The sequence below is a fragment of the Sus scrofa genome, chromosome 1, assembly GCF_054392235.1.
Source record: "Sus scrofa isolate SSC_HxYL_T2T_F1_AM1 chromosome 1, Sscrofa_HxYL_maternal_Yorkshire_Landrace_v2.0, whole genome shotgun sequence".
In the NCBI taxonomy this organism is placed as follows: domain Eukaryota; kingdom Metazoa; phylum Chordata; class Mammalia; order Artiodactyla; family Suidae; genus Sus; species Sus scrofa.
Window position 1 is genome coordinate 63781630 of NC_139383.1, and position 16648 is coordinate 63798277.

General features: G+C 36.5%; 1 protein-coding gene across 1 annotated transcript in view; it reads left to right on the top strand.

The window, feature by feature from the left end:
- The window catches only part of UFL1 (UFM1 specific ligase 1), a 60381-nt gene that overhangs the window by 7357 nt on the left and 36376 nt on the right, over positions 1-16648 (top strand). Inside the window, 2 exon segments of the mRNA NM_001243440.1 lie at positions 245-375; positions 15152-15210. Coding sequence (NP_001230369.1) covers positions 245-375; positions 15152-15210 — 190 coding nt within the window.

Genomic DNA, 16648 nt, shown 5'->3' on the forward strand with positions numbered 1-16648 from the left:
CTTTTAACATATCAGCTATTTGACTCATTCACTTCTTGGCTTTGTCATAAGATTATGAAGTTTCCTAGATCCACAGTCTTCATTTTAGCTTATTATATATATACTTCATGCTTGCTGAAATTTCTCCATCATATGATTAATACAACCTCAGCATGCAGCATGACTTTAGTAAGACTGTACAAATGTAAATGTGCAACTTTGTTCTTTCAAATTAATGCAAATTTTTATTCATCTTTACCCTTAGGCACTAACTCAGCGACTAGGTAAAATTATTAATGGACACATTGATCTTGATAACAGAGGAGTAATATATACTGAAGCTTTTGTAGCTAGACATAAAGCACGCATCCGTGGGCTGTTCAGTGCTATTACCCGGTAAGCATCTTTTAAAGTATGTGTATTTTTACATTTCTTTAATCATGGTTTGCTTTTTTTTTCTTAATGCAAAATCTCATTCAAGACCCTAGTTTATAAAACAAATAGAAGAAGAGCTTCTGTGAAATAGGAATAGGGATTCCAGGCCTTAGAATGTAGTTGCACTCTCTCCAACCCCATCTCCTCTCCTTCCCTACCACCCTAGGACCTAGATGCCCTTCTGCAGAGCACATACAGTGTCATATGCAGTGTCACCCTGGGATCCTGAAAAAAGCATAGAGTTTAAGGTCAGAAGTCCTCGGGTAGCTCTATCAGGTAGTAACCATGTGACCTTGAGCAGATAAGTAAGTCACTTAACTTCTTTGAGACTCAGATAGGGCTGGATGACTTTAGAGCTCTTTTAGTTAAATAACATTCTAGAATTCTAATGAAAAAATGTTACTTGAAAATCACTTTAACTTTTCTAAAATAAGAATTTTTGAGATGTTTGGGGCCTGTGTGACAAACTCCAGTGTGGAATTAAGAAAACCTACATTCTCAGTTATCTCCTGTCTCCTATGTCATTAAGCTTATCTCTGTGATTTTTGGATCCCACCCATGTTAAAATATGTCCAGATTTCTCCCATTTTAAAACAATCAAATCTCTTTCAACCCCATATTCTACTCCCTCTACCACCTTGTTTATTCCTTTCATTAAAGTGAACCTTCTTAAATTGATGCCTACAGTTACTGTCTCAGTTTTCTTACCTTCTGTCACTTGTTAACTCACCCATCTGGCTTCTACCACTTAACATAGCAGTGATCTCAGTGTCATTAAATCTAATGGGTATTTTCTGTCCTTGTTTTACTTGACTTTGCAGCAGTATTTAACTACTGTTGCATCTTCCTTCTTGAAATGTTCTCATCCCTTTTTTTTTTTAATACCACACTTTTTTACTGGTTTCTTCTTAACCTCTCTTGGCTGTACCTTATAAGTCACCTTTTCTGTCTCTTTCTCCTTTCCCTAGCCTTTTAAGTTTTGTTTTAGGCCATTGTCTCAGTCCTGCCCTGTCTTCCTAGGTGCTTTTACCTTTCTTTTAAATTTCACACTCATACTACATGTACAGCATCTTTATTGAAATGTTTTACAAGTGCCTCAAATTCAACATATTTAAAATAACTCACTACCTCTGAGCTGTTCCACTCCACCCCCATTTTGAATTAATTCTTCCACGTCCACTTCTGTTACCAGTATAAGTCATCATCAGGGTGGTTTTGCCAGAAAACTGGGAGTCATCCTTTATACCATCCTTTCTCTTACACCCCTTTCCATATACAGCATCTTTTGAATTCTTTGTTCTAAATATTTATGTAATCTTTGCTTCTCTGACATCACCATTCTCACCACTTCAGTCTGTTTTTTACCTGGACTGTTTTAGTAGCTGTCTAACAACTCTCCCTTCTTCTACTCTTGCTACCTTTCAAGACATTATTTACGTGGCAGCCATGGTGATTGGAACAAAAGACTAGAAGCTTAAAAGGAGAGCTTGCAACTTAATGCAACAGTTTTCTCCTTTCTTTCTTTTTTTTTTTTAATCTAACACCTACAGAGAAAAGTTGTAAGAGAACCTTTTTTTTTCTGTCCCATTTGAGAGAAAGTGACTGACATGATGTCTCATAACCACAAATACTTTAAAAAAAAAGTATTTCCTACAAACAAGGACAATGTCCTGTAGAACTATAATACTACCTTGAATCCCATTTGTGTTTTACTAGTTTTTCCAATAATAGTCTTTATTGAGAAAGGATCCAGGTCAAAATCACTTGTTGCCTTTAATTATCATTTCTCCTTAGTCACCTTCAATCTGGAACACTTAACCTGGTTTTTCCTTGACTTCCATGACCTTGACACTTTTGAAGATTACAGGCCAGTTATTTTGTAGAATATTCAGTTTTTCTTTTCTGCTGTTTTTGCATGCTGGTATTCAGGTTATGCATCTTTGGCAGGAATATCACAGAAGTGATTATGTGTTCTTGTCATTGAACCCTGTCAGGCAGCATACAATTTATATTTTTCCAGTTTCCGATGAAGTGCATTGTGACTTCATTAATAAGGAAATATATGATAGGCTTTTTATAAAGCTGCTTGTTTTCTCTTTTGTGTGTGTGTATTTTAGGGCCACACCTGCGGCTTGGAAGTTCCCAGGTTAGGGGTTACATCGGAACTGCAGCTGCCGGCCTATGCTACAGCTACTGCAACTCCAGATCCTTAACCCACTTAGCAAGGTCAGGGAATCAAACCCGCAACCTCATGGATCCTAGTTGGGTTCTTTAACCACTGAACCACAAAGGGAACTCTTGTTTTCTCTTTATTTTTAAGTATTTGTGGGAGGGCAGTTTGAGATGATGTGAGTTTTTCGTAAAATTTTCAATGTATTCATTTATTAAATCACTATGGACTTAGGGTTTCCAATAATTGTCATTGGATATAATTTATTTTTATCATTACTTAGATTTTCAAATTGGCTCTGATTTAGCTAGTGGCAGGACCTTTAGGCTGGCTTCTGTGTCCTTTTGACAGATCCCCATCATTCTTGCAAAACTTTTTTCTGGCACAACAAGAAGTTCTGGCCTCAGTTCATACTTTCCCTGGACCAACCTTGGAACCAGCCATTTCTCCTAGAAGCCCTGGTTCCTTTTACTAGAGTGTAGTATTTAGAAACCAGGATCTAGACACTAAATTGCTTATTGCTTTAGATCTTTCCTGCTCCCAAGCTCTCTCAGCAAATAGATAAGGGATACACATATACACATTAATACACCACCCTCTGTGTCTGTATTTCTTTATCTTTATCTTTGTGTATCAGAAACCATGAGTTAACACTGATACCTCCAGTTCTCTTTCAACACCATACATTTTTTCTTTTTCCATAACTCTTATCTCTGACCATGAGAAACCTAGCTCCTATTATCTTTAATGTAGTTACTTTTTTGAATAATTCCCTTTTTTGTCACTGATCTCCCATTGTTGCTATAGCTCTCTTCCCTATGTGGATGCCCTCTTTACTCCACATAGGCTCTAACAGATTATAGAGATCACCCTCCTAACACAAGAAATGGATGACAGTAGTTTTTTTTCCGTGAAAGGAAATGAGCAGCTGAATGGTGAAAATGAAGGGGGACTCAGTTTTGTAACTTCTTATACTCTTTACATTTATTTATTACTTAGTCAAAAAGAAAAACGAAAAATATTTTTTCCTGTTAACAAATATTTATCCTTTTTCTGACTAATTATTAGTGGTGAGTGTAGTTATCAGTTTCAACAAATAATATTTTTCTGACTCAAAGTAGCCCTGAGTTTCTCAGAACGAACTTTTTGGGTGATAGAAAAGTTTTAAAACTGGATTGTAGTGTTCATCACTCAACTCTATAAAGGTATTAAGATAATTGGATTGTATATTTAGGATCGAGTAGATTTATATATAAATTATGTATATCTCATTAAAGTTTTTTTTTTTTTTTTAAGAAATGTATACAGTTATCACAGAAAATACTAATAAGGAGTTCCTGTTGTGTCTCAGTGGGTTAAGAACCCAACTAGTATCCATAAGGATGTGGGTTCAGTCCCTGGGCTCATACAGTGGGTTAAGGATCCTGCATTGCCTCAATCTACAACGTGGGTCACATAAGCGGCTCAGATCCTGTGTTGCTGTGGCTGTGATATAGGCTGGCAGCTTCAGCTCCAATTTGACCCCTAGCTTAGGAACTTGCACGTGCCACAGGTGCAGCAAAAAAAAAAAAAAAGGAAGGAAAGAAAATACTAAAAAGCAAAAGATATTTAAATTGGATCTCTTCCAGTCATGCACCTTAACTGGAATACATCATTCCATATTCCTTTCAATACGTGTGTGATCTCTTTTTTCTTTAAAAATAGAATCCAATAACATTCACTGACTTCCCAGGTGGGAAAAGAGCCTTCCAGACAGAACTAAGAGAATGAAGAAAAATAAACATGCAATAAAGGGCAAGACAGATAGTTAAGAATCATTAAATTTGAGGTGAAATTTTGGTGGGAAAATAAATTGATCCCAGATTGGGAAGACCTGTCAGTTACCTAGTATCTCAGTAGCATAATTCTGATTAAAGATGTAAAATTTGGTACAATTTTTTTTTCTTTATAGATTTACAGTATTGGTTTCTGGTGTACAACGAGTGATTATTATACATATTATGTATATATATTTCTTTCTTGTTCTTTCCCATTATGGTTTATTTATTAAATACAGTTCCCTAGGCGATAACAGTACGACTTTGTTGTTTATATATGGTACTTTGTATCTGCCAATCCCAAACTCTTAGTTTACACCTTGCCACCCCATTTGCTCTAAGTTTGTGTTCTATGTGAGTCTATTTCTATTTTGTAAATAAGTTCATTTGTATCATATTCTAGAGTCCCACATATAAGTGATTTCATATGGTATTTGACTTTCTCTGACTTAGCTTCACTTGATATGATAATCTCCAGGTCCATCCATGTTGCTGCACTATTTCATTCTTTTTAATGGCTGAGTAGTATTCCATTGTATACCACCACATCTTCTGTATCCATTCATCGGTTGATGGACATTTAGATTGTTTCCATGTCTTGACTGTTGTAAACAGTGCTCTTTCCAAATTAGAGTTTTCTCAGGACCTATGCCCAGGAGTGGGATTGCTGGATCATATGGCAACTATTTTTAGTTTTCTGAGGCACCTCCATGCTGTTTTCCATAGTGGTTGTACCAATTTACATTTCCATCATCAGTGTAAGAAGGTTCCCATTTCTAAACACCCTCTGTAACATTTATTGTTTACAGATTTTTAATAATGGCCATTCTGACTGGTATGTGATGATACTTCATTATAGTTTTGATTTGCATTTCTGCAATAATTAGTGCTGTAGAGGACTTTTTAATGCACCTTTAATGGCCCTGTTTAGGTCTTCTGCCCATTTTTTTGTTGGTTGTTTATTTTTTTGTTATTGAGTTGTATGAGCTCTTTATGTATTTTGAAGATTAATCCCTTGTTGGTCACTTTGTTTGCAAATAATTTCTCCCATTCTGTGGGGTTTTTTCTTTTGTTTATGGATCCTTTGCTGTACAAAAGATTGTGAGTTTGATTAGGTCACATTGCTTTTATTTCTGTTACCTTGGGAGACTGACCTAAGAAAACACTGATAAAATTTATGTCAGAAAATGTTTTGCCTATGTTTCTTCTAGGAGTTTAATGGTGCCATGTCTTATATTTGTGTCTTTAAGGAATTTTAAGTTAATTTTTTTATGTAGTGTGTGAGAGTCCTAACTTCCTTGATTTACATGGGGCTGTCCAACTTTCCCTGTACCACATGTTGAAGAGACTATCTTTTTCCCATTTATATTCTTACCTTCTCTGTCAAAATTTAAGTGACAGTAGGTGTCTGGGTATATTTCTGGGTTCTCTATTCTGTTCCATTGATCCATGTTTGTTTTTGTGCCAGTACCACTCAGTTTTGATTACGGTAGCTTTGTAGTATTGTCTGAAGTCTGGGACAGTTATGCCTCCAGCATTGTTCTTTTTCCTCAGGATTGCCTTGGCAATTCTGAGTCTTTCATGGTTCTATATAATTTTTTTGGATTATTTGTTCTAGTTCTGTGAAAAATGTCATGGGTAATTTGATAGGGCTCACATTAAATCTGTAAGTTTTTTGTTTGTTTTTTTGTTTGTTTGTTTGTTTTAGGGCCGCACCCACAGCATATGGAAGTTCCAGACTAGGGGTTGAATCAGAGCTGCAGCTGCTGGCCTATGCCACAGCCACAGACACTCAGTATCTGAGCTGCATCTGCAACCTATACCACAGCCCATCACAACGCCAGATCCTCAACCCACTGAGCAAGGACAGGATTGAACCCACATTCTCATGCATACTAGTCACGATGGAAACTTATAAATCTGTGAGTTGTTTTGGGTAGTATGGCTGTTTTAATAATATTAATTCTTCCATTCCAGGAGCATGGGACATCTATCCTTTTCTTTGAATTATCTTCAATTTCCTTTATTCAGTGTTTTATTATTTTTGGCATATGAGTCTTTTACCTCTTTGGTCAAGTTTATTCATAAGTGTTTTTTCTTAGAATGAAGCTACCATCTCCCTGGGAGTGATCCTTCCTCATCATTCCTTTGGAAGATTTTGAGAGGAATCAATATTAGTTGTTGTTTTTTTTCTTTTTTAAAGTTTTATTCAAGTAGAGTTGCTTTCCAGTGTTTCAATAATTTCTGCTATACAGTAGAGTGACTCAGTTGTATATGTACACACATCCATTCTCTTTCAAAGTCTTTGCCACATAGATTATCATAGAATATTTGGGTAGAGTTCCCTGTGCTATTCAGCAGGTCCCTTTGGTCAATCAGTCCATATACCTCAGTGTGCATATGCTAATCTCCAACCCCCAGATCACCCATCCCCTGCCCCTACCTCTTCCCTTTGGTAACCATAAGTTTTTTGGGCGTTTTGTTTGCTTTTTAGGGCCACTCCTGTGGCATATGGAAGTTCAGGCTAGGGATCAAATTAGAGCTAGAGCTGCCAGCCTCTGCCACAGCCACAGCAATGTGGGTTCTGAGCCACGTCTGTGGTCTACACCACAGCTTACAGCAACACTGGATCCTTAACCCACTGAGCAAGACCAGGAATTGAACTTGCATCCTCGTGGATACTAGTCGGATTTATAACCTGCTGAGCCACTATTGGAACTCCCCCATGAGTTTGTTTTCAAAGTCTTTGAGTCTGTTTCTGTTCTGTAGATAAGTTCATTTGTATCCTTTTTTTATATTCTACATGGAAGTGATATCCTGTGATGTTTATCTTTCACTGTATAACCAACATGGCTTAGTGTGATAATCTCTAGATCTACCCATGTTGATGCAAATGGCATTATTTCATTCTTTTTTGTGGCTGAGTAATATACTGCCATATTCTTCCAGTATGTTCTTTGTGTGTTTGATAAAAATACCATGATATTCTTCCAGATCTTTGTATATTTGGTAAAATTTCCCATTGAAGCCACATAGTCCTGGACTTTTGTTTGCACTGAGTTTTTTAAATTATAGATTCTATTTCATATCAATTGATTGGTCTGTTCAAGTTTTCTACCTCTTTATTCAGTTTTGGTAGGCTTTTATGTTTCTAGAAACTTGTCTGTTCTTGGTTGTTGAATTTATTGGCACATAATTGTTTCTGGTATTCTCTTACGGTTTTTGTATTTGTGCAATATCAATTGTTATTTCTCATCTTTCATTTTTTTTAATTTTATTGGAATATGGTTGACTTACAATGCTGTGTCAGTTTCAGGCATACAGCAAGTAAATAAGTTATAGATACACATATGTCCATTTCTTTTCAGATTCTTTTCCCACATAGGTTATTGCACAGTATTATATACTTTTTCCTATACTATACAGGTCCTTGTTAGCTGTCTGTTTTGTATATGTTCTTGGGTATATATATAGGTCCCAAACCCCTAATTTATCCCTTGTCTCTCCCCCAGTTTCCCCTTTGGTAGCCCTAAGTTTGGTTTCAAAATCTTTGTGTCCGTTCTCTGTTTTGTAAATTCTATTATATCATCTTTATAAGATTCCACGTATTAGTGATCTCATAGGACATTTGTCTTTCTCTGACTTACTTCACCTAGTATGGTAATCTTTAGGTGTATGCATGTTGCTGCAAATGGCATTATTTCATGCTTTTTTCATGGCTAAGTATTCCATTGTATATGTATACCACGTTTTTTTTATCCATTCCTTTGGCGATGGGAATTTAGATTGCTCCTGTGTCTTGGCAGTTGTAAATAGTGTTGTAGTGAACATTGGGGTACATTTATCTTTTTGAGTTGTGCTTTTCTCAGAATATATGCCCAGAAGTGGTATTGCTGGATCATATGGCATTTCTATTTTTAATTTTTCAAGGAATCTCCATACTGTTCCCTACAGTGATTGCACCAGCTTATGTTCCCACCAACAGTGCAGGTGGTTTCCCTTTTTTCTCATTCTTTGGGTTGTCTTTTCATTTTGTCAGTGGCTTCCTTTGCTATGCAAAAGCTTTTAAGTTTAATTATGTCCCATTTGTTTATTTTTGTTTTTATTGTCATTTACTCTAGGAGATGGATCAGAAACAATATTTCTGTGATTCATGTCAAAGAATGTTTTGCTAGTTTTTCTATAGGAATTTTATAGTATCTGATCTAGCATTTTAGGTCTTCCATTTTGATTTTATTTTTGTGCATGGCGTTAGCATTCTAATTTCATTCTTTTACATGTAGCTGTCTAATTTTCCCAACACCACTTAATGAAGAGACTGTTTTTCCTCCATTGTATATTCTTGCCTCCTTTATCACAGATTAATTGACTTTATGTGCATGAGTTTATTTCAGGGCTTTTTATTCCTATTTCACTGATTTTTGTGCCAGTAGCATACTATTTTGATGACTATAGCTTTATAGTTAGTTTGAAGTCAGGGAGCTTGATTCCTCCAGCTCCATTTTTCTTTCTCAAGATTGCTTTGGCTATTCATGGTCTTTTCTGTTATCATTCAAGTTGTAAAATTTTTTCCTCTAGTTCTGTGGAAAATGCCTTTGGTAATTTCATAGGGATTGCACTGAATCCATAGATTGCCTTGGGTAGTGCAGCCATTGCGATAATATTGATTCTTCCAATCCAAGAGCATATAGTACAGCTTTCCATCTGTTTGTGTCATCTTTGATTTCTTTTCATCAGCATCTTATAGTTTTCAGGGTACAGAACTGAGTCAGTTCTCTCCCTGAGTCTGATCCCCAGAGCCCAAGTTTTAGTTCCCAACCCCTGTTGGCACCAACAGATGGTTGTCTTGGGCTGGGAAGGGCAGGGTGGTAGCACTGGCTACTTGTGCGGGACTGACTCCATTTTAATTACTTCAAACCAATTGCTATGTTCTCCTTCTCCAAGATTCTGAACTTCCACCTATGTCCCAGCTGATTTCACCACTGTGTGTAGGGGGGTTCTTCCCAGTGTAAAGGAACTTTTCTCCTTTCCCAGCTCCTTCCTGGGGGTGCAGGTCCCATCCCCCTTCCTTTCTTATTTTTTTTTCCTCTTTAGCTTTTTTCTTCTTTCTTTTATCCTCCCCAGTTATGTGACAATTTGCTTTCTCTATCAGAATTCTGAAGTCTTTTGCCAGTGTTCAGCAAATTTTCTGTGTGAAACATTCACATATAGATGTATTTTTTATATATTTGGGGGAATAGATGAGCTTCATGTCCCACTACTATACCACCTTCTCCTCCTTTCTCTTTCATTTCTTTAAGAAAAAAAAATTTTATTAATGTTTACTTGATTTACAATGTTGTGCTACTTTCTGCTGTAGAGAAAGTGAGCAGTCATACATACATGTGTATGTATGTATGTGTGTGTATCTTCTTTATATTATCTTCCTCAAGGTTTTTTCCAAGAGACTGGATATAGTTCCCTGTGCTATACAGTGGCACCTATTGTCTATCCATTCTAAATACCATAATTTGCATCTATTAATCCCAAATTCCCAATTCATCCCACTCTCTCTGCCCTACCCCTTGACGACCACAGGTTCATTTTCCAGGTCCATGAGTCTCTGTTTTGTAGATAGGTTCATTTGGATTCAGTCATATTTTGGATTCCACTTGTAAGTGATATGGTATTTGTCTTTTCCTTTCTGATTTACTTCACTTAGTATGATCAATTCTAGTTGCATCCATGTTGATGCAAATAGCATTATTTCACTCCTTTTTTATGGCTGAGTAGTATTGGATTGTATATATGTACTGCATCTTTTTAATTTATTCATCTGTCAATGGATATTTTAATTGCTTCTATGGCTTGGCTATTGTGATTAGTGCTGCTATGAATACATGGGTATATATGTATTTTATTGAATTGTAGTTTTGTCTGGATATATGCCCAGGAGGGGGATTGCTGGATCACATGGTAGTTCTGCTTTTAATTTTCTGAGGAAGCTCCATACTGATTTCTATAGTGGTTGTAACAATTCACCTTCACCACCAGTGTAGGAGGGGTCCCCTTTTCTCCATACCCTTTCCAGCATTCGTTATTCATAGACTTCTTAAAGGTGGCCATTCTGACCAGTGTGAGGTGGTACCTCATTGTAGTTTTGATTTGGATTTCTCTAGTAATTAGTGATGTTGAGCATCTTTTCATGTGTCTGCTGGTCATCCTTGTCTTCTGTGGAGAGAAATGTCTGTTTAGGTCTTCTGCCCATTTTTTGATTGGGTTGTTTGTTGTTTTGTTTTTTGTTTGTTATGTTTTGTTCTTGAGTTTTATGAGGTGTTTGTATGTTTTAGAGATTAAGCCCTTGTCATTGCCTTGTTTGCAACTATATTCTCCTATAGGTTGTCTTTTTGTTTCTGATTTTTTTTTTTTTATGGTTTCCTTTGCTATGTAAAAACTTGTAAGTTCAATTAGGTCCCATTTATTTATTTTTGTTATTATTTCTATTTCCTTGTGAGACTAACATAAGACAACATTTGTATGGTTTATGTCAGAGAATGTTTTGCCTGTATTCTCTTCTAGGAGTTTGATGGTGTCATGTCTTACATTTAAGTCTTTAAGCCATTTTAAGTTTGTGTGCATGGTGTGAAGGTGTGTTCTAGTTTTGTTGATTTACATACATCTGTCCAGTTTTCTCAGCACCACTTGCTGAAGAAACTTTTTCCCATTTTATATTCTTGTCTCCTTTGTTGAAGATTAATTGACAGTAGGTATCTGGCTTTATTTTTGGGCTCTCTATTCTGTTCCCTTGGTCTGTATGTCTGTTTCTGTACCAGTACAACACTGTCTTGATGACTGTAGCTTTGTAATATTGTTTGAAGTCTGGGTGAGTTATGCCTACTGCTTTGGTTTGGTTTGGTTTGGTTATTCCTCAAGATTGCTTTGGCAATTCTAGGTCTTTTATGGTTCCATGTAAGTTTTTGGAGTATTTGTTCTAGTTCTATGAAAAATTTCATGGGTAATTTGATAGTGGTCACATTAAATCTGTAGATTACTTTGGGTTGTATGGCCATTTTAACAATATTTATTTTTTCCAATCCAAGAGCATAGTATATTGTTTCATTTCTTTGAATCCTCTTTAATTTCCTTGATTAATGTTTTATAGTTTACAGCATATAAGTCTTTCACCTCCTTAGGTTTATTCCTAGGTATTTAATTTTGGGGGGTGTGATTTTAAAAGATATTTTTTTATATTCCATTTCTAATATTTCACTGTTAATATACAGAAATTCAACTAATTTCTGAATGTTAATCTTGTATCTCCTACTTCGCTGAATTTTCTGTCACTTCCACTTGCATGAAATATCTTTTTCCATCCCCTAACCCTCAGTATATGTGTGTTCTTTGCCCTAAAATGGGTCTCTTGTAGGCATCATATTGTGGGCTCTTGTTTTACTATCCCGTCTGCCACTGTTTCTTTTGATTGGAGCATTTAATCCATTGACATTTAAAGTAATTATTAATGTATATTTATTGCCAGTTTAAACCTTGTTTTGCAGTTGATTTTGTCGTCTTTGTTCCTCTCTCTCTTTCTCTGTCTTTTCCTTTTGTGGTTTGATGGTTTGCTTTGATATTATGCTTAAGTTCTCCTCTTTTTGTTTTTTGTGAATCTGTTGTTTTTGATTTCTGGTTGCCTTGTTTTTTTGTTTGTTTTGTCTTGCTGTTTTTTGTTTTTTAGGGCTGCACCTGCAGCATATGGAAGTTTCCAGTCTAGGGGTCAATTGGAGCTGCAGCTGCCAGTCTGTGCCACAGCCACAGCAATGAGGATTACAGCTCACAGCAGTACCAGATCCTAATCCACTGAGTGAGGCCAGGTGTTGAACCTGCGTCCTCATGGATACTAGTCGGGTGGGTACCTCACTGAGCCTCAATGGGAACTCCCAAGGTTAACCTGTTTTTTAAGTGTGTTAACCCATTACTAACTAGTTCATTTAGACTGGTAGTCATACAAGCTCAAACACATTATTTAAAAAAAGTAAAACCTAAATTTTCTTACTCCCTTCATGTTTTATTATTTTGATGTCCTCTTTTACATTTTCATGCTTATCCTTTTTTATTCATTGTGGTTTTCTTTGCTTTTCACAAAATCTTTTTGATTTTTTTAAAAAATCTCTAGTGGTTTATTTGATTTACTTTCCTATTGTGATTTTTCTCTTATAAATTTTTCTTTTCTAATTTAGAGGCAACCTTTTAATATTTCCATTAGGATAGGTTTAGTATTGTTGTTTCTTTAAGTTTTGGTTTGTCTGAGAAATTCCTTATATTCTGTTCTATTCTACATGATAATCCTGCTGGTAGAGTATTCCAGATTGCAGGTTTTTCCCTTTCAGCCCTTTGAATATATCTTGCCATTCCTCTGACCTGCACTGTTTCTATAATCAGCTGATATCGTTATGAGAGTTTTCTTGTAACTAACACTTTGTTTTTCTTTTGCTGCCTTTAAAATCCTCTCTTTAACTCTTTCCATTTTAATTATAATACGTCTTGGTGTAGTTTTGTTTGAGTTCATCTTGTTTGGGATCCTCTGTGCTTCCTGTATGTGGATATCTGTTTCCTTCTTTAGATTTGGTGAATTTTCAGCCCTAATTTATCCAAATACATTTTCAGTCCCCTTTTCTCTTCTCCTTCTGATATTCCTATATGTGTAGATTGGCACTTTATATTATCACATAGATCTCATATTACTTTCATTTTTTTTTCGTTTGGCTTTCTATCTGCTGTCCTGATTGGGCGATTTCCATTCAATCTTTCAAGTCACTTAGTGGTTCCTCTACGTCATTCATTCTGCTATTCATTGCCTTTAGCCCACCTTCATCTTGGCTCCCCCTTATAGTTTCTAGTTCCTTTGTAAAGTAATCTGAATTAATGTTGATATGTGCTCTTAATTCTTCAGTATTTTCATTAGTTTCTCTTTGAGCTCAGGATCTGGTAGACTAGAGAGGTCTGTTTCATTGTTCTTTCAGGGGATTTTTTTTGTTGTTGTTGTTGTTGTTCTTTTAATTGTGAACGGTTCCTCTCCTTCCTTTTACTCTATTTCTCAGACTCTGGATTTAGGAGAAAAACTTATCTAGTGTAGTCTTGAAGGGCTTTTTTTATGTGGGAGCATCCCTGTATAGCCTATGTGAGTCTGATATCTTTGGTATGAGGGCTCTTTTTAATATGAATATATGCCATGACTTTCTTCCAAGAGTGCTGGCTCTTATCCCCTTTTTAGGGGTATGATGGGTGTTGAGTGAAGCTTCATCTTTGCTCTGTGGTTGTACTAGCCCAGTTGAGGGGTAGGATATGCTCCCCATTGTTGTGGTAGAAGCCCCCAGATTCGTTTTTGAGCTCCATGTGAGTTTGGTGGGATGCAGTGCTTCTTCTGGCAGAGGATCCACTCAGTATTCCTCCACAGGAGCTGTCCACTGGGGAGTGTACTCAGTACCGTCACCTGTCACCCATATGTGGGCTTACAAAGTATATTGTTATTGGCACTGCCCCTGGCCCTGCCTCAACTATAGGAATGCAGACTGTTGGCCTTGGTGACCCTCAGGTGCTTTGTTCACAAAGCCACTAGTGCAGATCCATCAGTGTAGATCCACTTAAGTCAGACACCAGGACTGCTGTAGTTACACACCTGGACCTGCCTTGGGATCTGTGGAATAAGCTTAGAGCCCAGCCCTGCTTCAATGGGCATGCACCTGTAAAGCCCATAGCTGCTAATAGCAGACTTGCCCCAGCTGCAGGAACACCAGTAATCTGCTCGGATGTCTCACAGGTGCAAAGCTTTAAAGTTAGCAAATCTGTAGCTCTGTCAGCCACTGGACATGGCTCAGATTTCAGCTCTGCCTCTGAGGTCTTGGGGCTCCTAGGGTTCAGTTCAGATTTCAGCACTACCTCCCATGTAGAAAACCTACTGGTGCTTGCATGTTCTCAGGGCCTGAAGAGATAGAACCATGCCTGCTTTAAGCACACAGAGAATAAGGCTGCTCTGGTGGGATCCCTGCCATCCCTTTGTTCACAAGTTAGCAATGGGGCTTTGTAGAAGACCTGGTCTCAGTCCTGCATATACCCCGGCTTGCAGCCAGGAGCACACTCTAGCACCCTCAGGCTGTCTCTGCACAGCCAACCCTAGTCCTGTCCCCAAGTCTGTCCACTGAAGCCTGAGTTTAAGCACCCAGCCAGTGTGTGCACTAGCAGATGTGCTTCTCAGGCTGTGGAGTGCAGATAGATGGTCAGGACTCTCTGTTATGCCTGCCTCAAGTTGGTTGCCATACTCTCCTCTGAGCCCCTGAAGCTCCCTTTCTATCCTGGATGTTTTCCAGCTAGTGAAGGGGGCAGGGTGAAGGAACATTTCCTCTTTCAGAGCTCTCTCTCAGGAGCACAGGTCCTGTCCCAATTTCTTCCTTTCTTTTTCTTTCTTGTCCTATCCAGTTACATGTTGATGTTTCTTACAATTTTGATTGTATGAGATCTGCCTACATTCAGTAGGTAGTCCATGGGAATTGTTCCACATGTAGATGTGTTTTTGATGTATTTGTGGAAAGAGGTGAGTTCCATGTCCTTGGGTTCTGCCTTCTTGATCTCTGGTGCAATTTTTGCCTTCACTTTTTTCTTCTAAATTAATTTGTGTCTTTCATTAACTAATCATCTTAGTTTGGTTTTTTTAAGTCGTAAATATGTATTATTCTATAACAGATAAAGGGTTTTGTTTTGTTTCTTTTTCATAAAGGCCTACACCAGTGAATTCTTTGATTTCAAAATATGGATTTCAGGAACAACTTCTTTACTGTGAGTTTGGTTTAAATTATACATCAGTTAATTCGCTGTTGAATAGAGTTATTATAAAACTTAACCAATTTTAATGTTTTTATCTAACATTAAAACTTATATAACTTAAGTATTTCTGGTTGAGTATTTCTGTATACCAGTTGTCATGTATGTGTCTTACCTGATGTACCCAACCAAATATTAATGTTGGGTACTGCAAAAAGAGTGGAATTAAAAGCAAATTATGTGTGTGTATAAAGATATACTTTTGTCTTATAGATAGAGACTTAAAATTTTAGAATTAAGAATGATTTTCATTTTGTTTCTTACAGATTTTTACTACATTTTCTTATCAAAGTAGTGCTTGGCTAAAAATTTTTACTAAAAGTTTATAGCATTACAAATAACTTTTTGGCATTCAAACAGTTTTGTTGTTGTTTTTAAAGGTTTGCTGGAATTTTTTTTTTTTTTTTTTTTTGATCCTGGGCCAATAATCAGATCCAAGCCACATTTGTGACTACATTGCAGCTGTGGCAATAGCTAATCCTTTAACCTGTTGAGGCCAGGAATTGAACCTGTATTCTGATGCTGCAGAGATGCCACCAATCCTGTTTTGCCACAGCAGGAACTCTGGCTGAAATAATTTTTAAAAGCAATGACTTAATCTTTTGACTCAGGAATCTGTGCAAATATAAGAATTAAAATGAATAAGGGAAAAAAGCTCAAATACAGAACCAAAAATTAATTTTTATTCACTATGTTTTCCAGAATCTGGAGTTGAATTTAAGTTTTTTAAAACAAATTTAAAATCAAAATGTGGTGATTTGGAGATCTGCATAATTGGGGGTTGGTGGAATTTCATTGTAATGATAAAGTTTTTCAAGTAATTGATAAAATTGATAACTTTGAATTTAGCTTGGATTTATGTTGTAGTCACACAAAATTTAAAATTATGTGTTGTAGTCTATTAAGTTATCTAGACTTCTGATGTACTCTAATTAGCATTGAAATTTTGAAATTCATATGTAAACTAATTTTTATTTATGTTAAATTAAGGCTAATTTTCCTAAATCATTCTTGGTGCTAGACACCTTGTGAATGTTTTTGTTGGTTTGCTTAGAAATAACTCCTTCCTATCTTCTTCCTTTTCTTAAGGAATTTTGATATTTAAAACAACAAAGTGTATAATCAAATGTTAGAGTTGAAATAAAAAGCATAAATTTGGTGTTAATGGCAGCACTATCCAGTTCTCAAGCTGGCATTAATCCTTTGATTTTGATGTAGTGATGGTGGTGGTTGTGGTTGTCACAGTGGTGGTGATATTTTAGTTAGTTAATATTTATTGAATATTTATTATATGCCAGCTAATGTTCTAAGCACTTTACTTGAATACAACAGCCCTATGAGATGGGATCATAATTATCCTTATTTCACAGATGAGAAAATGGAGGCATAAGTA